Source organism: Lolium rigidum, chromosome 7 (assembly GCF_022539505.1).
Source record: "Lolium rigidum isolate FL_2022 chromosome 7, APGP_CSIRO_Lrig_0.1, whole genome shotgun sequence".
NCBI lineage: Eukaryota > Viridiplantae > Streptophyta > Magnoliopsida > Poales > Poaceae > Lolium > Lolium rigidum.
The window spans coordinates 236997288-237016519 of NC_061514.1; the positions used below are offsets into that span (position 1 = coordinate 236997288).

Here is a 19232-nt window from a genome sequence, read left to right on the forward strand (position 1 = left end):
AACATGTGAAGCATCAACATTACTAGTGGTGGTAATAGTCCAAACTTTAGCTACATTATTCTCTTTAGCAAATTTTTCTTCTCTTTTCCACCTAGCATGCAATTCAGCCATCAGTCTAATAATTTCATTAATTCGAACTTGGATAGCGTTTGTTGTAGTAACAATTTTGTTATCATTATCCTCAGGTTTAGCAGCCATTTTATTAATTAAAGAAGATTGTGACTCAGACATGTATGAGATCCGGTTTTCAGCATTTGAAAGCTTAGTTTGTAAACCAGAAATCTCCATATTCAAATTTTCAAGTTGATTCCCTATATTTTTCAACAAGGCAGATTGTTCATTCATAGTTTTAGTAAACAATTGATTTTGCTCATATTGTGATTGCATAAATCTCTTAGTAGCTCTTTCAATTTCTAGCATCTTTTCCTCATTAGGCAAAACAGATCTATCATAAGAATTACCATAAGGATTACCACTAGCGAGGATATGGCCTATAGTTGTTACCGAATTATTCCTATAAGCATTGTTGTTGAAATTATTACTTTTATTGAAGTTCACATCAACATGCTCTTCTTGAGCAACCAATGAAGCTAAAGGAACATTATTAGGATCAACATTAGATCTACCATTCACAAGCATAGACATAATAGCATCAATCTTATCACTCAAGGAGGAGGTTTCTTCAACGAGAATTTACCTTCTTACCTTGTGGAGTCCTTTCGAGTGTGCCATTCGAGTAATTGATCATCATATCATCAAGAAGCTTTGTTGCCGCCCCCAAGGTAATGGACATAAAAGTACCTCCAGCAGCTGAATCCAATAGGTTCCGCGAAGAAAAATTCAATCCTGCATAGAAGGTTTGGATGATCATCCAAGTAGTCAGCCATGGGTAGGGCAATTCTTCACCAAAGATTTCATTATTTCCCATGCTTGAGCAACATGTTCATTATCCAATTGCTTAAAATTCATTATGCTAATTCTCAAAGATATAATTTTAGCGGGAGGATAATATCTACCAATGAAAGCATCTTTACATTTAGTCCATGAATCAATACTATTTTTACGCAAAGATAGCAACCAATCTTTAGCTCTTCCTCTTAAGGAGAAAGGAAACAATTTCAATTTTATAATGTCACCATCTACATCCTTATACTTTTGCATTTCACAAAGTTCAACAAAATTATTAAGATGGGCAGCAGCATCATCAGAACTAACACCAGAAAATTGCTCTCTCATAACAAGATTTAGTAAAGCAGGTTTAATTTCATAAAATTTTGCTGCAGTAGCAGGTGGAGCAATAGGTGTGCATATAAAATCATTATTATTGGTGCTTGTGAAGTCACACAACTTAGTGTTCTCAGGAGTATTCATTTTAGCAGTAGTAAATAAAGCAAACTAAATAAAGTAAATGCAAGTAACTAATTTTTTTGTGTTTTTTATATAGAGAAAGCTGTTGCGGTCAGAAACCCACCGGCGAGCAGCGACGGGCAACACAGTAGAGCCGGGAGGCTCCCAGGACTGCGGCTGGCCCTGGTCCCTCGAGCGACGGCCCGCAAAGCCTCGGCACGCACGTCCGATGCTGGTGCAAGGGCGTGCCACCTGACCTATACCTGGTCGGGAAGGTGATGGATTTGCTTCGCTTAGTTTCCTGCATGGCATACACGTAAACATTAAATACGAGCCTCGATCGGCTCTCAGGTTGTCCTGTGAATCGGCTCAAGGAGCCGATCCACCCATGATTCGTACGAGGTGTACGATCACATGGTGGTCCTGCTTGATCAATATAAAGCTAAAACAACCTACGGCGATTTAGGGTTTTCACCACCTAATCGGAACATCCTACGCGTGATTGAGCCTGGCGGCCACGCACGGTGATCATAAACCGACCCTAGACAAGGCCTAAAAACCAACATGAAGTTGATCCCCGGAACATCTTGTCTAGGGCTAGCAAACTACACCCTACGTGCCACTCGGATCCTTCAACCCGTTTGTAAGGCCTAACTATGCGGATATTAAACTAATCCTTGAAGAACAAGGAGCAATCATAACGGATCGGATCTACTAAATAATGATCAAGCGAGGTGCCGCCCTTACACCTAAGATAGTTGTAAGGGCGGCTAGACGTCTAAGGGTTGCACGGACGAAAGCATATGATACGATGAAACAATGCTAACCCTAACACGTCTATGATAACTACGTTGCTCGCCATCAACAAGGCTTCAGCACGAGCAACGCATGAACAGCGAATAAACGTGTACTGCCTAGATCGCAAGATGCGATCTAGGCAGCATGATGCTTACCCGAAAGAAACCCTCGAGACAAGGGAGTTGGCGATGCGCCTAGATTGGTTTGTGGTGAACGTGATTGTTGTTTTTCTCAATAACCCTAGATACATATTTATAGTCCGTAGACTTCTAACGTGGGAATAATCCCAACCGTGCACGAGTCAAACTCTATCTAACCGACACGTATCCTACTATATTTACAGATACACGGGCAAACTAGCCCAAACTTTGTATACAAGGCCGATTCATGTATTTCTTCCGTGTATATTCTTCAAGCCCATCTTGATCGTGGCCCACCTCTGATCCGGTCAAATTCTGGTGATAACACATGCCCCCCTGGTTTTGGAAATGATAATTCCAAAAACACTCTGATTTTCCTTCGTCGGGTCATGTCGTTACAGAGCAGAACCGTCGCAGTATCCATCATCATGATGCCTTGCCTCCTCAACTTCTCCGCGTGACCTGGCCAATTTTTTTTTCCTTTTGGGCACCACTTCTCGGAAACCGCTGTGGCATTGAATCTGCACTATATCCCCTCTTTATTTTCTGTTCCTCTGTAGTACTCGAAAACCCTCCTCCCACCATGGACTCTTCCTCCTCTTCCTCCTCCGGTCTTTCCTACCGGTCTTCCTCGAGGGTTACCCGCCGGCGAAACGCCTCCGCACCTGGTGGGATGACGACGACAGCGACGATGACGAGGAGGATGAAGCTCCCGTAGAGGGCTACGGGAGCAGTGACGAGGAGCCCGCCGGCAGCAGTGCCGACGAGAGCTCCGAGGACGACGACGAGGGCAGCGACGACCCGTAGACTAGGATCTACTAGTATAGGCCTAGTGGTAGTAGCAGATTGGTCAATAGACCTTTCTTTTGTTCTTCCTCCCTTGAGCAATCGGCTCTTTCTTTGTAAGAAATCCCATTATCAATGAAGAAAATATTCCCCTATTAATTTTGCTTTCTTGTCAACTTTGCCGATTGTCGAACGAAGTCGCTGTACAGAGAGCCGATGGCAGGGCATCGGCTTGCACTATAAACGTGATTTGAGGCCAAATAGTTGCCTATTCACACGGTCAAACAGGTCCAGCCCATGTCCAAACCATCCTCCAACCTTAAACGCGCAGATTCAACTCCTCAGCAAATCCACTAGGAGACTCATCTGAAATATCATGATCTCTGGTCTGAAACCGATCTGTTAACCTGCTCAATTGAGCTTGTTCCTCTAGAATCGATAGCAATGCATCGGCTTTTATTATTCTGAAGTCGATGTCCGTGCATCGGCCGTACTAGCACACTGTTGTCTTCGCATATTTTCTCAAGTCGATGTCTGTGCATCAGCTGTGATTTGTATGTACACTTTTTTTTATCGGCCGATTTAAAATCGGCCCCCATATCTCATCGCCCATCATCCCACATGCTTGGGAAATAGTTCTTGAGATGTTGGCCATTGACGGCCATCGGGAACTTCACACCATCCAACTGTTCAAGCATGTAGGCATTGCCCTTCGTAACTCTGGATGACTTTGTAAGGACCGTGCCAATTAGGAGACCATTTGCCATATGCTTTATCCTTGGTTCCTAGTGGTAACACAGCCTTCCCATACTAGATCACCAACTTGAAACTCCTTTGGTCTCACCTTCTTATTGTATGCACGAGCTACCCCGGCTTTGTTCTCTTTAATCTTCTCCAACGACCAAAGTCTAAGTTCCGTTGCATCCTCAATAGTGTCACTCATCGTGGCTGCATATTCTTCGGGTGTCGGGTCATTCGAAACGTGACACGTCTCGATCCAGCCGTAATTTCCCAAGGTAATACGGCTTCCTGCCCATAGACAAGCTGGTACGGCGAAGTCTTTATAGCTCCATGGCATGACATGCGATAGGCCCACAAAGCTTCTGACAATGTCTCATGCCATACCCTAGGGTTCTCGTCAATCTTCCTCTTAATCAGCTTGATCAGGCTTTGATTGGATGCTTCGGCTTGCCCGTTGGCTTGAGCATAGTATGGAGATGATCGGATCAGCTTAATCCCCATGTCATCGCAGAACTTTCTGAATTCTTTAGAGACAAAAACCGAACCTCCATCGGTCGTGATGGTTTGGGGAATCCCGAACCTATGAATGACATGTTCTTTGACAAATTGGATAACATCTTCCGATTTTACCTTCTTCATAGGAACGGCCTCCACCCATTTGGTGAAGTAATCTGTAATGGCCAGAATCCACTCGTGGCCTTTGCTCGACGCAGGATGGATTTTGCCGATCATATCCATGCCCCAACCTCTAAATGGCCAAGGCTTGATGATGGGGTTCCTCGCTGATGCGGGTACCATCTGAATTTTTCCGAACATCTGACACGCTTGGCATCCCTTGTAGTACTTGAAGCAGTCCTCAAGCATGGTGGGCCAATAAAACCCTGATCGCCTAATTAACCACTTCATCTTATGAGCCGATTGGTGAGTTCCACAGGCGCCTTCATGCACCTCATGTAAGAGCCGATTAGACTCAGTTGGTCCCACGCATTTGAGTAGTAACCCTTCCAACGTCCTGTAGAACATGTCATCTCCTATAAGGACATATTTCATAGCCTTATATCTTATCCGTTTAGGTGCCCCCCGAGCCGAATCCTTCAAGTAATTGAAGATATCGGCTCTCCAGTCATCCTGTTCTAGGAGCTGCACCTGAACTTCTGACCCGTCTGGTATGTCCTTGTATCCTGACGCCATCTGTGCGAGATCATTGGCGTCGGTATTCTGAGACCTTGGGACCCAATTGAAATTGATGTACCGGAAATGTGTCATCAACTCACGACATTCCATCCAATATGGAAAGAGTGACTCACTCTCGCACTTGTATTCGTCCGGTGAGTTGGGAGATCACCAACTTCGAGTCTCCAAAAGCTCCACCGCCTCTGCCCGGCTTCCAAAAGCAACTCCATTCCTTTGCGCACCGCCTCATACTCAGCAACATTGTTGGTGCAAGGGGTAGATAGCCCGATGGCGAAAGAATATGTTGCCCCCGAGGCGACACGAGCGGAATGCCGATGCCACAACCATCATCACAAGCCGATCCATCGAAGAACATAGCCCATGCACGTACGGATAGTGCTGCTATATTAGTATTAATCCATTCAGCTATCGATCGGCCAACGCTTGTCCCTTGATCGCTTTCGCAGGCCGATACCGAAGATCGAACTCCGACAACGCAAACATCCACTTACCAAGTCGGCCTTTCAAAACGAGGGCCGACGAAGATGTGCTTGACAATGTCTGACTTGCATACGACGATGATCTCTGCCGTCAAAAGGATATGATGAAGTTTGGTGCAGGTGAAAAACAGGCAGAGGCATAGCTTCTCGACCTCAGGATACCGTGTCTCCGCGTCCAACATCCTTCTGCTGAGGTAGAAAACGACCTTTTCAACACCCTCATAGAGTTGCACCACCACCGAAGCGATGGACATGTCAGCTACTGATAAGTAGATATAGAACGGCCTGTCTTGTTGGGGTGGAACTAGCACAAGCGGCGTTGTCAGATACCGCTTAATCTCGTCAAACGCCTGCTGCTGTTCTGCCCCCCAGTGAAACTCGTCATCAGATTTAATTACCAATGCCATGAACGGCTCGATTCGTCCTGACAGGTTAGAGATGAATCGTCGGACGAAATTGATCTTGCCGATAAGACGTTGGAGCTCCTTCTTCGTGGTAGGCGGCTGCATGGTACGCACTGCCTCTTGACTTTTCAGGCCGATCTCAATTCCCTGTTCATGAACCAGAAAACCTAGGAACCGACCGGCCGTCACACCAAAAGCACACTTCTTTGGATTCATTCTCGGTCCGAACTTCCGAGTTCGGTCTAGGATGCGTCGCAAATCATCCAAGTGTCCCTCCATGGAGACAGATTTGACCACCACGTCATCGATGTAGATTTCCACCAACTTGCCGATCAGATCGTGAAATATATAATTCATGGCTCTTTGGTACGTTGCACCAACATTCTTCAACCCAAAGGTCATGACTACATATTCAAACAAGCCTACTGACCCTGGTACTCTGAATGCGGTCTTATGTATATCTTCTGGAGCCATGAAGATTTGGTTATAGCCGGCATTGCCATCCATGAAGCTCAACACCTTGTGGCCAGCAGCTGCATTGATCAACGTTTCTGCCACAGGCATCGGATATTCATCTTTTGGAGTGGCTCTGTTGAGATCTCGGAAATCTATGGCCACACGCCATCGGCCGTCCTTCTTCTCTACAGGTACGATACTCGGAGATCCATTCGAGCATACCCGCATGGCCCGATGAACCCGGCGGCCAACATCTTCTCGATCTCTTTCTTGACCTTCTTCCGGAATTTCGGCCTTCATCCGACGTGCTCGTTGTTGGAACGGCCGAAATCCTTTCTTAAGGGGAGCCGATGCTCAATGATGCTCCTGTCTAACCCAGGCATCTCTGTGTAATCCCATGCAAAGCAATCTGGGTATTCTTTTAATAGAGCTATCATCTGACTCCTGAGATGTGGATCTAACTTCTTGCTGATAAAAGTTGGTCGTGGCTTATCCCCAGGACCGATGTCGACTTCTTCTAGCTCATCAGCCGATGTAAACCCATACCCCAGCTTTCCGTCACCTGTGAGATCGACACCGAATACAGGGAAAACGTGTGGTGAGGATAATACGGGCCGATTGCTGGAATCGGCCTTCGTCTTGATTGTAACCAGGATTTTTGGGAAGTGACGGAGCCGATCGCGTGGGATGGCTTCCTCTTGGTCCTCGTTATGAGAGCAGCTGCCCTCGTCTCTGTCCTTACCAGGGTGGTGCCCAGGTCCTACCATGTTGATGTTGAACGAGAAACCTAGCTGGCCCCTCCCAGGGTAAGTGCATTCCACCATGTTAACGGTGGGGAAGGGGTGTGTGTCGACTTTCATGGCGTACTGGCTGAAAATTAGACGCCCTTGTTCTATCGCCATTTGGATCTGCCGACGCCACACCCTGCGGTCGTTGGTGGCATGGGTGAACGTGTTATGCCACTTGCAGTATGGCTTTCCGTTCAGCTCCCGAGCCGTGGGGATCTTGTGGCCTTCGGGTACCTTCGACTGCTTCTCCTTAAGTAAGAGGTCGAAAATTTGCTCAGCCTTGGTCACGTCGAAGTCAAACCCTCTCGGGAGGACCTTGTGGCTTAACCCACTTGCGGGACACGGGGCTTGCCCCCGAGTCCATTCAGCCATCGCTACCTCTTGATCTCCCGCGAGCCTTCATCTTCATCCGCCTCAACCAGGACCACCGCACGCTTGAATTTATCCCGGTATACCTCGGGTGGCGCTCGTTCATATAATGACAGCCTTCGCACCATGTGCGCCGGTGAAGGGTAGTCTGCTTGGGAGGCCACATCCTTGATCGGTGATGCGAGACCCACCACCGCCAACTCGATCGCTTCTTTTCGGTCACACGAGCCGAATAGCATCGGTTCCTAACGGTCCCGAAGCGCCGGATGTATTCCGACACCGTTTCTCCGCGCTTCGTCGTACTTGTGCTAGATCGGCAATGCCAGCCTCGGAAGCCTCCGAGTGATACCGCATGTGGAACTCGCTCTTCCAACCGCTTCCAAGTCCGGATTGAGTCCGGTGGCAGCGATGTGTACCACCCGAAAGCCGATCCCGTGAGGGATCGTGCGAAGAACCTCACACGCAGCCTCATCCGATGCCGAGATCGTGCCCAGCCTGTGCCAAGTATCGGCTCACATGCTCGATTGAGCTAGAACCATCTGATCCACTAAACTTGGAGAATTCAGGGAGCCGATACTTGGGTGGTAGCGGGATCAACTCGTACTCGTTGGGGTACGGCTTGGAATAGCCGATTGCCCTCCTTTTCGGCACCATGCCGAACTCGGTCTCTCAAGATTGTACTCGATCTGATCCGCGGTGCCGGCTGCAGGAGTCGAACTCGAAGATTCGCCGGAGTGGCATACTTAGCCAGCCACGCTTGCTTCTCAAGCTCCGAGCCAACCGCAGGAGTTGAGCTGCGGAGGTTTGTCGGAGTGACATACTTGGCTAGCCACGTCCGCTTCTCAAGATCCGTTCCCGAAGTTCCTCCCGCTGTTCCGAAGTCCCTCGCCGTTGCGGTCCGGTTCGTGAGTGCCCGACTCGTTGCGCTGCGGCGCGTATGTGCACGTGTATCCGTGAGGGATCTCCTTAGGCGCCTCATACAAGAACTGGTAATCACTAGGGTCACCACCGATCTTGTAGACGACGTATGCCGGTGAATTCGGCACTTCTGGTGTTGCCAACGCGAATGGCAGCGGTGGTCGGGACCGGAGTGGCATCTCTCCTTGGTGAGTCCCTAGAGCTGGTCCTGACGGAGAGTACTGATGCCTCATGATTTCCTGGATCACCCGAAGGGCGACACGCTCCAAAGTGTTCACCAGGCTCTCAGAATGGCGGTGCAGCGAATGAGCTACCATGAAATTAATCTCCTGACGCGAGACCCGGTGCGCTCTTCCGACGGGGCGGACAGGTCTACTCCATCGAGCGCGCCTTCGAGTGAGAACCCTTTCCACCCGATGCCGTGTGAGCGGGTTCTCTCGGAAAGAGCCGATGAGGTCGGCTTCGAGGATCGCTTTGACCTTGTCATACTTCTTCTTGAGCTCCTCGGCCGGATCTTCGTACGTGATCGGAGTACCTTCCGCCATCTCGGATGTAGATGGCGATGCGGCTTGATGTCGAAGACTGTCCCACCGGGCGTGCCGGAATGTGTTGCGGTCGAAACCCACCGGCGAGCAGCGACGGGCAACACGAAGAGAGCCGGGAGGCTCCCGGGACTTCGGCTGGCCCCGGTCCCTCGAGCGACGGCCCGCAAAGCCTCGGCACGCACGTCCGATGCTGGTGCAAGGGCGTGCCACCCGACCTATACCTGGTCGTGAAGGTGATGGATTTGCTTCGCTTAGTTTCCCGCATGGCATACACGTAAACATTAAATACGAGCCTCGATCGGCTCTCGGGTTGTCCCGTGAATCGGCTCAAGGAGCCGATCCACCCATGATTCGTACGAGGTGTACGATCACATGGTGGTCCTCGCTTGATCAATATAAAGCTAAAACGACCTACGACGATTTAGGGTTTTCACCACATAATCGGAACATCCTACGCGTGATTGATCCTGGCGGCCACGCATGGTGATCATAAACCGACCCTAGACAAGGCCTAAAAACCAACATGAAGTTGATCCCCGGAACATCTTGTCTAGGGCTAGCAAACTACACCCTACGTGCCACTGGATCCTTCAACCCGTTTGTAAGGCCTAACTATGCGGATATTAAACTAATCCTTGAAGAACAAGAAGCAATCATAACGGATCGGATCTACTAAATAATGATCAAGCGAGGTGCCGTCCTTACACCTAAGATAGGTGTAAGGGCGGCTAGACGTCTAAGGGTTGCACGGACGAAAGCATATGATACGATGAAACAATGCTAACCCTAACACGTCTATGATAACTACGTTGCTCGCCATCAACAAGGCTTCGAAGCACGAGCAACGCATGAACAGCGAATAAACGTGTATCGCCTAGATCGCAAGATGCGATCTAGGCAGCATGATGCTTACCCGGAAGAAACCCTCGAGACAAGGGAGTTGGCGATGCGCCTAGATTGGTTTGTGGTGAACGTGATTGTTGTTTTTCTCAATAACCCTAGATACATATTTATAGTCCGTAGACTTCTAACGTGGGAATAATCCCAACCGTGCACGAGTCAAACTCTATCTAACCGACACGTATCCTACTATATTTACAGATACACGGGCAAACTAGCCCAAACTTTGTATACAAGGCCGATTCATGTATTTCTTCCGTGTATATTCTTCAAGCCCATCTTGATCGCAGCCCACCTCTGATCCGGTCAAATTCTGGTGATAACAAAAGCAAACAAGACAGTAAATAAAGTAAAGCAAGTAACTAATTTTTTTGTATTTTTGATATAGAGAAAGCAAACAAAGCAGTAAATAAAGTAAAGTAAAGCAAGACAAAAACAAAGTAAAGAGATTGGATGTGAGAGACTCCACTTGCAGCGTTGTCTTGATCTCCCCGGCAACGGCGCCAGAAAAATTGCTTGATGGCGCGTGAGACACACGTCTATTGGGAACCCCAAGAGGAAGGTGTGATGCGTACAACAGCAAGTTTTCCCTCAGTAAGAAACCAAGGTTATCGAACCAGTAGGAGATGAAGGCCACGTGAAGGTTGTTGGTGAAGGAGTGTAGTGCGGCGCAACACCGGGAATTCCGGCGCCAACGTGGAACCCGCACAACACAATCAAAATACTTTGCCCCAACTTAACGAGTGAGGTTGTCAATCTCACCGGCTTGCTCGTAAACAAAGGATTAAATGTATGGTGTGGAGAATGATGTTTGTTTGCGAAGAACAACAAAGAACAGTAGTTTGCAAGAGATTGTATTTCAGATGTAAAAGAATGGACCGGGGTCCACGGTTCACTAGTGGTGTCTCTCCAATAAGAAATAGCATGTTGGGTGAACAAATTACGGTTGGGCAATTGACAAATAGAGAGGGCATAACAATGCACATACATATCATGATGACTAATATGAGATTTAATTAGGGCATTACGACAAAGTACATAGACCGCTATCCAGACATGCATCTATGCCTAAAAAGTCCACCTTCGGGTTAGCATCCGCACCCCTTCCGGTATTAAGTTGCAAACAACAGACAATTGCATTAAGTATGGTGCGTAATGTAATCAACACAAATATCCTTAGACAAAGCATTGATGTTTTATCCCTAGTGGCAACAAGCACATCCACAACCTTAGAACTTTACTGTCATTGTCCCGCATTCAATGGAGGCATGAACCCACTATCGAGCATAAATACTCCCTCTTAGAGTCACAAGTATCAACTTGGCCAGAGCCTCTACTAGCAACGGAGAGCATGCAAGATCATAAACAACACATATATGATAGATTGATAATCAACTTGACATAGTATTCCATATTCATCGGATCCCAACAAACACAACATGTAGCATTACAAATAGACGATCTTTATCATGATAGGCAGCTCACAAGATCTAACATGATAGCACAATGAGGAGAAGACAACCATCTAGCTACTGCTATGGACCCATAGTCCAAGGATGAACTACTCACACATCAGTCCGGAGGCGATCATGGTGATGTAGAGTCCTCCGGGTGATGATTCCCTTCTCCGGCAGGGTGCCGGAGGCGATCTCCTGAATCCCCCGAGATGGGATTGGTGGCGGCGGCGTCTCTGGAACTTCTTCCGTATCGTGGCTCTCGGTAATAGGGTTTTCGCGACGGAGAGTATAAGTAGGCGGAAGGGCAGAGTCGAAGGAGGCACGGGGGCCCCACACCATAGGGCCGCGCGGCCCTGTGGTGTCGGCGCCCCGTGGCCCCACTTCGTATCCTCTTCGGTCTTCTGGAAGCTCTGTGAAAAAATAAGACCCTGGGCGTTCGTTTCGTCCAATTCCGAGAATATTTCCTGTGTAGAATTTCTGAAACCAAAAACAGCACAAAACAGAAACTGGCGCTTCGGCATCTCGTTAATAGGTTAGTGCCGGAAAATGCATATAAATGATGTAAAGTGTGTATAAAACATGTGAGTATTATTATAAAACTAACATGGAACATAAGAAATTATAGATACGTTTGAGACGTATCACCTGCCGTCGCCGGGGAAGAGGTCGCGGGGAAGGCCGGTGCCGTCCGTCACGTGGCCCTGGGTGCGGCGCAGGTCAGGCGAATCGTTCAGGTCGGGGAAGCGGAAGGCGCCACTGCCCCGAGCCGTTGAATCCGGCAAGAACGGGGCGTTGTTGTTGACGGTCATGTCGCTGTTGCCGAACTCGGGGGAGTAGCGGGCGCGGCCGTCCATCTACGACAGCCGCATCTGCGAGATCGACGGTGCGTCCGCGGTGTACCCCGCGTAGTAACCCGGCGACGACGGGGAGCTCGAGATGCTGTTTAGGCCACCGCCCAAGCTCAGGCACGCTTCCGCAGAGGCCACCGCTTTCGCTGCGTCGAGGGCGGCGATGCGGCGCCTCCTGCGGTCGGCCGTGACGAAGGCGCGACGATCCATCTCCGTCTCCTGGTCCTCCTGCGACATGGTCGCCGGCTTCTCCTTCGGCGCGACGGTGCGCGTCTTCGGCGGCGCCTTCGTCGGCGCCTTCGCTGCCTTCGCCGGAGCCCTTCTCTTCGGTGGCATGGCGCGGCGGCGAGGGTTTTTCGGGTTCGGCGCTGGATGGGAGATTGAGCGGCTGGCGGGAGAAATGAGCGGCGGAGGGGACGGGGTTTTGGGGGAGAAGATGTATATTTTGTTGGTGTGTGGCTGACAGGCGGCTCCCACGCCCAAAATTTTCGGCCTCGCGAGGCGCCGGCGCGCCCGATTCACGCCCTTGGCGAAGGGGCCGGCACTGGGTTGCCCGCGCGCCCGATTCACGCCCTTGGCGAAGAGGCCGGCACGGGGTTGCCGGCGCTTCTATTGGGCTCCAAAAATCGCCTGCGCCGTTTGGGGCGCGCTGGTGTGAGTCCATTTTCGCTCCCAGCCCCCAAAAAACTATCAGGACCGCTATCGGGCCGCCTGTGGAGATGCTCTAACCACCCGCCTAGCAATCCAAGCAACCTGAGGTTGGTTCTCTTTGCACGAGAAACTTTGTACCCTTACACATGCCGGATTGCCCTTTTATGCAAAATAGCTATAAGCCATGGCAATAATTAGTTCTTGTTTACGCAAGTATTGTACTTCCTATGAATTTATTCAATGTTTAAAAGCTTACTAAGTTTAACTAAGTATATACATAAAAATATAAACACCTACGAATTCAATGAATACAATATGAAACATATTTTACGCAGATCTATTGATATTGATTTGTTATTATGGTGTTCATCTTTTTTGGCTATAAATTTTGATGAACTTAAAAGATGTTAACTTTTAACTAAATCTATACACCTTATTTTTTTTAAACAGGGTGGGTATAATTTTGGCTAGTAAAATGTTTATTGTAGAGTACTAAGTTTTTTAATGTGATTTTTTTAGAATGTTTTACACATACATCTGCATACTATTTGTTGCTTTTATCTATTTCAGTCTGAATTTTCTCTTTTCAACACTATATATCCGGTCCTCACATGATCTGTATATTTTCTCTTTTCAACACTATATATCCGGTCCTCCATATAAGCTCCACCTTGAAATTCAACACGGTGAAGTGTGGCGCCGGGCCAGATTTAGAAAGTGATCTTGTGGTGACTATGCTTGTTCTCTGTTTTCTCTTGTTCGAACAGCAAATCCGGCACACCGAAATCGTTTTGCAACGCCTGCACTTTCGAACGGCAAAGATTGTACTGTAGAGTACAACTTAGCGGTTCCATGGTTTTGAAAAATTCGGATCGATGTACTCCGTAGTATCTATGAATCAGACTGAGAGAGCTACAACCTTTGACCCCATCTACCGATCATGGCGACGGCGCCGCCGGCTCGAGCAGGCCGCACTCGAAGTTGGTGTGCTCGAGGAAGGGCCCCAGCCTGACCAGCCTCGGGATCACCACGCCGTCCCGCACCGCGCACACCGCCGGGTTGCCCCACTGCACCAGCGCGCCCACGAGCCCCGCGCGCGCCGTCAGCGGGAACACCCGCCCCCACCTCTCCCTCTCGTACTCGCGCAACGCCTCTCCGACGTCGTCCCCGGTGCCAGCCGCGAGCACCGCGGGAGCGAGGCGGCGCGCCAGGACGACGGCGTCCTCGAGCGCGCAGCACGCGCCCTGGCCGAGGTTGGGCGTCATGGGGTGCCACGCGTCGCCCACGAGCACCACACCGCCCCTCGACGCGGGCGGCGCCACCCCCGGCCAGAGCCACCGGTCCACGAGCGGCGTCTTCACCACGGCTTCGTCCGGCGTGCTCCGCATCACGGCGACGAGGTCGTCTGGCCAGCCCCGCACCAGCTCCAGGGCCTCTTTCTTCAGCGCCGCCGCGTCGGTGTTCTTCGGCCCTGCCAATTGCCAAACACCACCACCATGACCAACATGCCAAGAAATTCATGCCATTGATCTTCTTAACTTGTCAGATAGAGGTAGGTACCTGGAGTTGGGCTATTGAAGCAGATGAACCAGTATACTTTAGTTGGGGAGACTGGCACGAAGCCGGCGCGGAGGCCCCGACCGTAGATGTAGTTCACCTTGGGCTCGAACGGCTGCCCGCCGGCGCCGGCGTAGTCCGCGAGGCCCCGGAAGGCCATGTGCCCGACGTATCGGGGCTCCGAGAACCCCATCCACCTCGCGATCGGCGAGTTCACGCCGTCGCAGCCGACAACCACCTTCGAGCGCAGGCGCCTCCCGTCCTGGAGCTCAAGCAGGGTGCCCTCGGCCCCTTGCCCGGCGACCGACTTGAGCTTGGAGGAGAAGGAGATGGCGCCCGGCGGGAGCTTGGAGGCCAGCGTCTCGAGGAGCACCCGCCTCTCCACCGCCCGCACCTCCTGTCTGATTCATAAGTTGGAGCAGAGCAATTCAGTCCAAGTACAAAGATTGTGAAAGAAGAAGGCGAGTATGTACTGTATTACACACCCAGGAGCTTCTTCCTCGAAGGAGAACTCTCGCAGGTCCCGCCCGCCCGCCGATGACCGCATCCTCATCCTGCGATCAGCTGAAAACCTCGGGATTTAAGGTCGAAGATCCATGAAAATTGACAGGAGAGTAGGCAGAGCTAGGTACCCCTGGACGCGGAGGTACTTGGCCCGAAGCTCGTCGGCGACGCCGATGGAGTCAAGCACGCGCCACCCGTTCTTGAACAGCGTCAGCGACGTGCCGCCCGCGCGCAGGGACGGGCCCTGCTCCAGCACGGTGGCGCCCACGCCGAGCCGCCGCAGGGAGAGCGCCGTGGCCAGACCCGCGATGCCCGCGCCCACGATGACGACGTCCTTGGTCTCCTCCGGCGACGACGACGCGGAGGCCGCGACCACCACGGCATCTCGGCGACGGCGAGGATAGGACGAATACGAGCAAGGTTGTGTCGCTGGGTAGTACACGGAGGCAGCCATTGGTGTCATGGCAACGGCGAGCATTTCTTGGACATGAGCTGGGGATCGGGGCTGGCGCCATATGCTGCGGCGAGCGTGGTGGTTTGGGGGTCTCGGGAGCTGGAACATCTGGAGCCACACATCCCTGAAGAAGATTCAGAGACAGGGCATTGGACACGTCCACACACCATAAACCTTGCTTCCTGCTATAGTTTCAGAAAATTCCGAGTCCTGAATTCTGATTGCTGCAGGATGTTTGAATGAAGGGAACAGATCATAATTTAGCTTCTGCAGATGCAAACATCGCATGTCCAATACATAGCAAAATAAATATTTTTTTTCTCGCAAAAAAAAGCAAAATAAATATTTTTGGATTATACTGCTAAGTTACTTGCTAGTAAATCTCAGATATTTTTGTAGCAAAATTCGTTGGGCCAACGACCAACCATCAGTCCATCACTATCCCAATCTCAGTCCCCACTCAAGTAGACCACAAAATTGCTTATTTCTATTAATGGATTATTATTAATGGAATTTTAGGCGAATTACATTATGATGGATTATTAGTTTTGAAAAGTGCTTATTTTAGATTACGGACAAGTCGCTCTACAATAACAATACATCAAACCAGGCAGCAACTAAAATGCCTTACAGGTTCAGGCAGCACATTCAACTGGGATGTATCAGCATCACACATCACGATTATGATTATTGACTCGATAGCCAGAGCTAGCTAACAGCTCTGGGACAATCTCAAATTCTGAAGAAACAACCAGACGTCATCAAGAGGCAGGTGATCATGCCCGTTGAAGCTCAGTTCTCGTAGATCCAAGGGTGAAGGTTGCTCCTCCATTCCGCTAAGCCTCCAGGGAACCAGAGAGCGATCTCCTTCTGTCCGTTCTCCACAGAATCACTTCCATGAATGACATTCCTACACAGCAGGCAATGGGTTCAGTATAGGGTAGCACGATTTGTTTTCAGAGTAAAGCTATATAATTAAAATTGGAGATCCACAATTTCCAATATAAAGTAATACTACTCATATTTGATCTTCTGTTCAGCTGAACCTAGAACCAATGAAAACTTAGCGTAGACGATTCTTTAATATTCGAGCATGCTAGTAATACATTGTTGGAACTCGATCATACTATTCATTATCCATGTCTGCAGCTGAATCCAAGTTCAAGGAAATTACTCTCTACCTGTATACTACATACAAAGAATGAAGGAAATCGACAGTTGACTAAAGAAGTTGAATGAACAATCCACAAAAAGGATTTACTCACCTGCCAACTTCTACGGCATAGTCCCCACGGATGGTGCCAGGAGCTGCCTCCCAAGGCCTGGTTGCCCCAATGATCCTGCGGCCAGTCAAGACAACATCCTTCCCCTCCCAAACCATGGCAACAACAGGGCCGGAAATGATGTACTCCACCAACTTAGGAAAGAAGGGCATGCTGGACAGGTCAGCGTAGTGCTGCTGCGCAAATGATCTCTCCACATTCATAAACTTCATTGCTGGATAATCAGAGTTCAACACAATTCATAAGCATCAAATTAGCAAAATACTTCAACCAATGATATTTGCTGGACTATCAAATGTATTTATAAGTGATGATAAGGAAAGTTGAATTGAAACAAGTTATATATGTTGTTCTTTTACATAAATTTCAGACGGCCTTATTTTTACACAGGTTTCAGATCATGTTCTGCTACCTTTTTCTTGTGAACAACTCTCACTCAAATGGGTTGTTACATACTCCCTCCGTTCTGAAATACTCTACATTCTAGCCCCAAATTTTGTTCTAAAATACTCTACATTCTAGCTTTTAGTCAACAACAACACTAAAAGCGAGGTGGTTTTGCTCTCTTTATTAGACGTTGTTATTTTTAATGTAGCTTGGATTGGTTGTTCACGTATCTTAGTAATACTAATAAATGCAACACTAATTTGTCTCATTTTTCTATAATGTAGACTAAATCAGAACGGAGGGAGTATATTTTATGGTAAAATTCTGTAGCTGGGCATAAAAAAATAGTTTATTCCAGCATTCCCACATATTTGTAGAAAAAGAGTGACATGCTGGCCAAATTCATTATTAACCCTTATAACTATCACCAAACTGCATCACATTTAGCAATAACAAAACATATCTAGTCTGACAGCATGTAACATATGGGATGCAGTGGAGTGATTTATATAAAATTTACTCACTAAATAACAAATTAGCGTAACAATTTAACACATGGTGCACGTATCCTTGCACGTGTCTTTGTATTTTCCTCATACTATGGCAGGGAGTACTACGGTTTGGATTCAAAGCGATAATTTTCCTCTTAAACAAAAAAGGAAAGAGTACATTTATGAATTTAAAAAGCACTTTTCACAAATAGCCTCGTCTTTTTGCAGTACCTTGTTGTTCAACTAATGCATGCGCGATTAAAAATCAATCACCAACATATACTACCAAAATAATTTCTCTTTCCAATAAAATCAAATTTTCCAGTTGTCCTATCTCTACGTTCTAACAGAATGCGACCCAAAATGCAGATCTAAGTTGCGCAGGTCTTTCCTAGATCAGATCAAGGAAAAGAAACGAGATAAGAAAAAAAGAAAATGTGCTACGATCAAATTGAGGAAGGAACAGGGAACACCCCTTACCCTTCAAGTAGAACCCTTTCTTCTCAAATCGGCTGATGATATCTCCGATCTGCAGAAAAGAAATTCCACAAAATATCCATAAATAAGAAATGATACCAAAACCTAGGGGAACAACCTGAAAACTTACAAGCAGAACCCGATCATGAAATTTAGATAACTAATCGTCAGCAAATCTTCTTTGGAGAGACGGCAGATGAGATTACCAGGCCTCTCTGGACGCCGTCCGGCTTGATCATGATGAAAGTCTGCTCCATGGCGACGCGAATTGGGGAGAGAGTCCTGGGAAGGGCGGAGGCGATCGACTGTGGGATGAGGAAGGAGAGGAGATGGGTATGTGAAAGAGACGCGGGGGCGCTCCCCTGTTTTTTATGGGATGGGGAAATGAGTGCTCTTTGGTAGAGAGAGAAAAAAGGGTGTGACTAATTCATCCACTCACAACTAACCTAATTTTGGCCATTCACCAAATTTGAGCTACACGTTGCAACTAGTACTAACTAACTAGCACAAATCATGGAGAAATTCAGCGCTCGGATATTTTTCTTAGTTGCAACCCAGGATTAGCACGAATTAGGAACCAATTGAATGGTTCAAACATTTCTAAGTTACAACCTCATGAGAACTGAGTGCTGCTGAGTGGCAAGCCTTGCGAGTGCGCAGACAGCCCACCAGGGTTCGAGTCCCAAGGGGACCAAATTAAACGGAGTGTTATCTAGCGCGTATAAATCCGTTGCTGGAGAGATCTCATCATCTATCTAACAACGTATAGCCAAGGAAGAGAATCTTCCCCCATTGATCAACGTTTAGTTACAACCTCATATAAGCATCTCCAGGTGGAAATACTTCGGTTCCGACACGATGCTCTCGTGACTCCTGGGCGTTTCCGCTCCGAGCCCGACCCGAGGTACTGTTCATGGCGGGATCACCTCGATCCGCGTCCATGGCGGGCCAGGGGCGGAGGGTGCCTCTCCACGCGTCGCGCGACCATCTTCCCCTGCCACTTGCCTCCTTCCCAACACCGCACCCACCCACTTCAAGCTCACCGCCGATAGCTAGGTTCCTACCGAAATCCAAGGCGAATCGAAGGATGACGTTGGCGATCTGCACGGATGAGGAGGGAGAGGAGGCGGGGGAGCGGTCGTGGTGGTGGAGGTCCGGTGCTGGAGGTGGGGAAGAGGACATGCGACCTCGCGAAAGCGCTGCGGGTGCGGAAGCTGGATCGACAATGGCAAGGTCGAGATCGACGAGCTGGGATCAC

At 48.8% G+C, this 19232-nt stretch overlaps 2 protein-coding genes across 3 annotated transcripts; both read right to left on the reverse strand.

Moving 5' to 3' along the window:
- Window positions 1-13530: 13530 nt before the first annotated feature.
- On the reverse strand, window positions 13531-15796 carry LOC124670323 (monooxygenase 3). Of its 2 annotated transcripts, none has more exons than XM_047206823.1 (4): window positions 15011-15796; window positions 14864-14932; window positions 14382-14779; window positions 13531-14292 (listed from the first exon to the last, which is right to left on the reverse strand). In XM_047206823.1, the coding sequence occupies exons 1-4, from the start codon at window positions 15442-15444 to the stop codon at window positions 13760-13762; spliced, it is 1434 nt and encodes a 477-aa protein (XP_047062779.1). In that variant the 5' UTR covers window positions 15445-15796; the 3' UTR covers window positions 13531-13759. The 2 variants fall into 2 exon arrangements, with proteins under 2 accessions (XP_047062779.1, XP_047062780.1); XM_047206824.1 differs by having other exon boundaries at window positions 14864-14942; window positions 15011-15118.
- Window positions 15797-15882: 86 nt separating this feature from the next.
- Window positions 15883-18347, reverse strand: LOC124670324 (nucleoside diphosphate kinase 1). The gene is made up of 4 exons (XM_047206825.1): window positions 18181-18347; window positions 17978-18026; window positions 16602-16833; window positions 15883-16246 (listed from the first exon to the last, which is right to left on the reverse strand). Exons 1-4 carry the CDS (start codon window positions 18229-18231, stop codon window positions 16129-16131), a joined length of 450 nt encoding a protein of 149 aa, XP_047062781.1. The 5' UTR covers window positions 18232-18347; the 3' UTR covers window positions 15883-16128.
- Window positions 18348-19232: the final 885 nt, after the last annotated feature.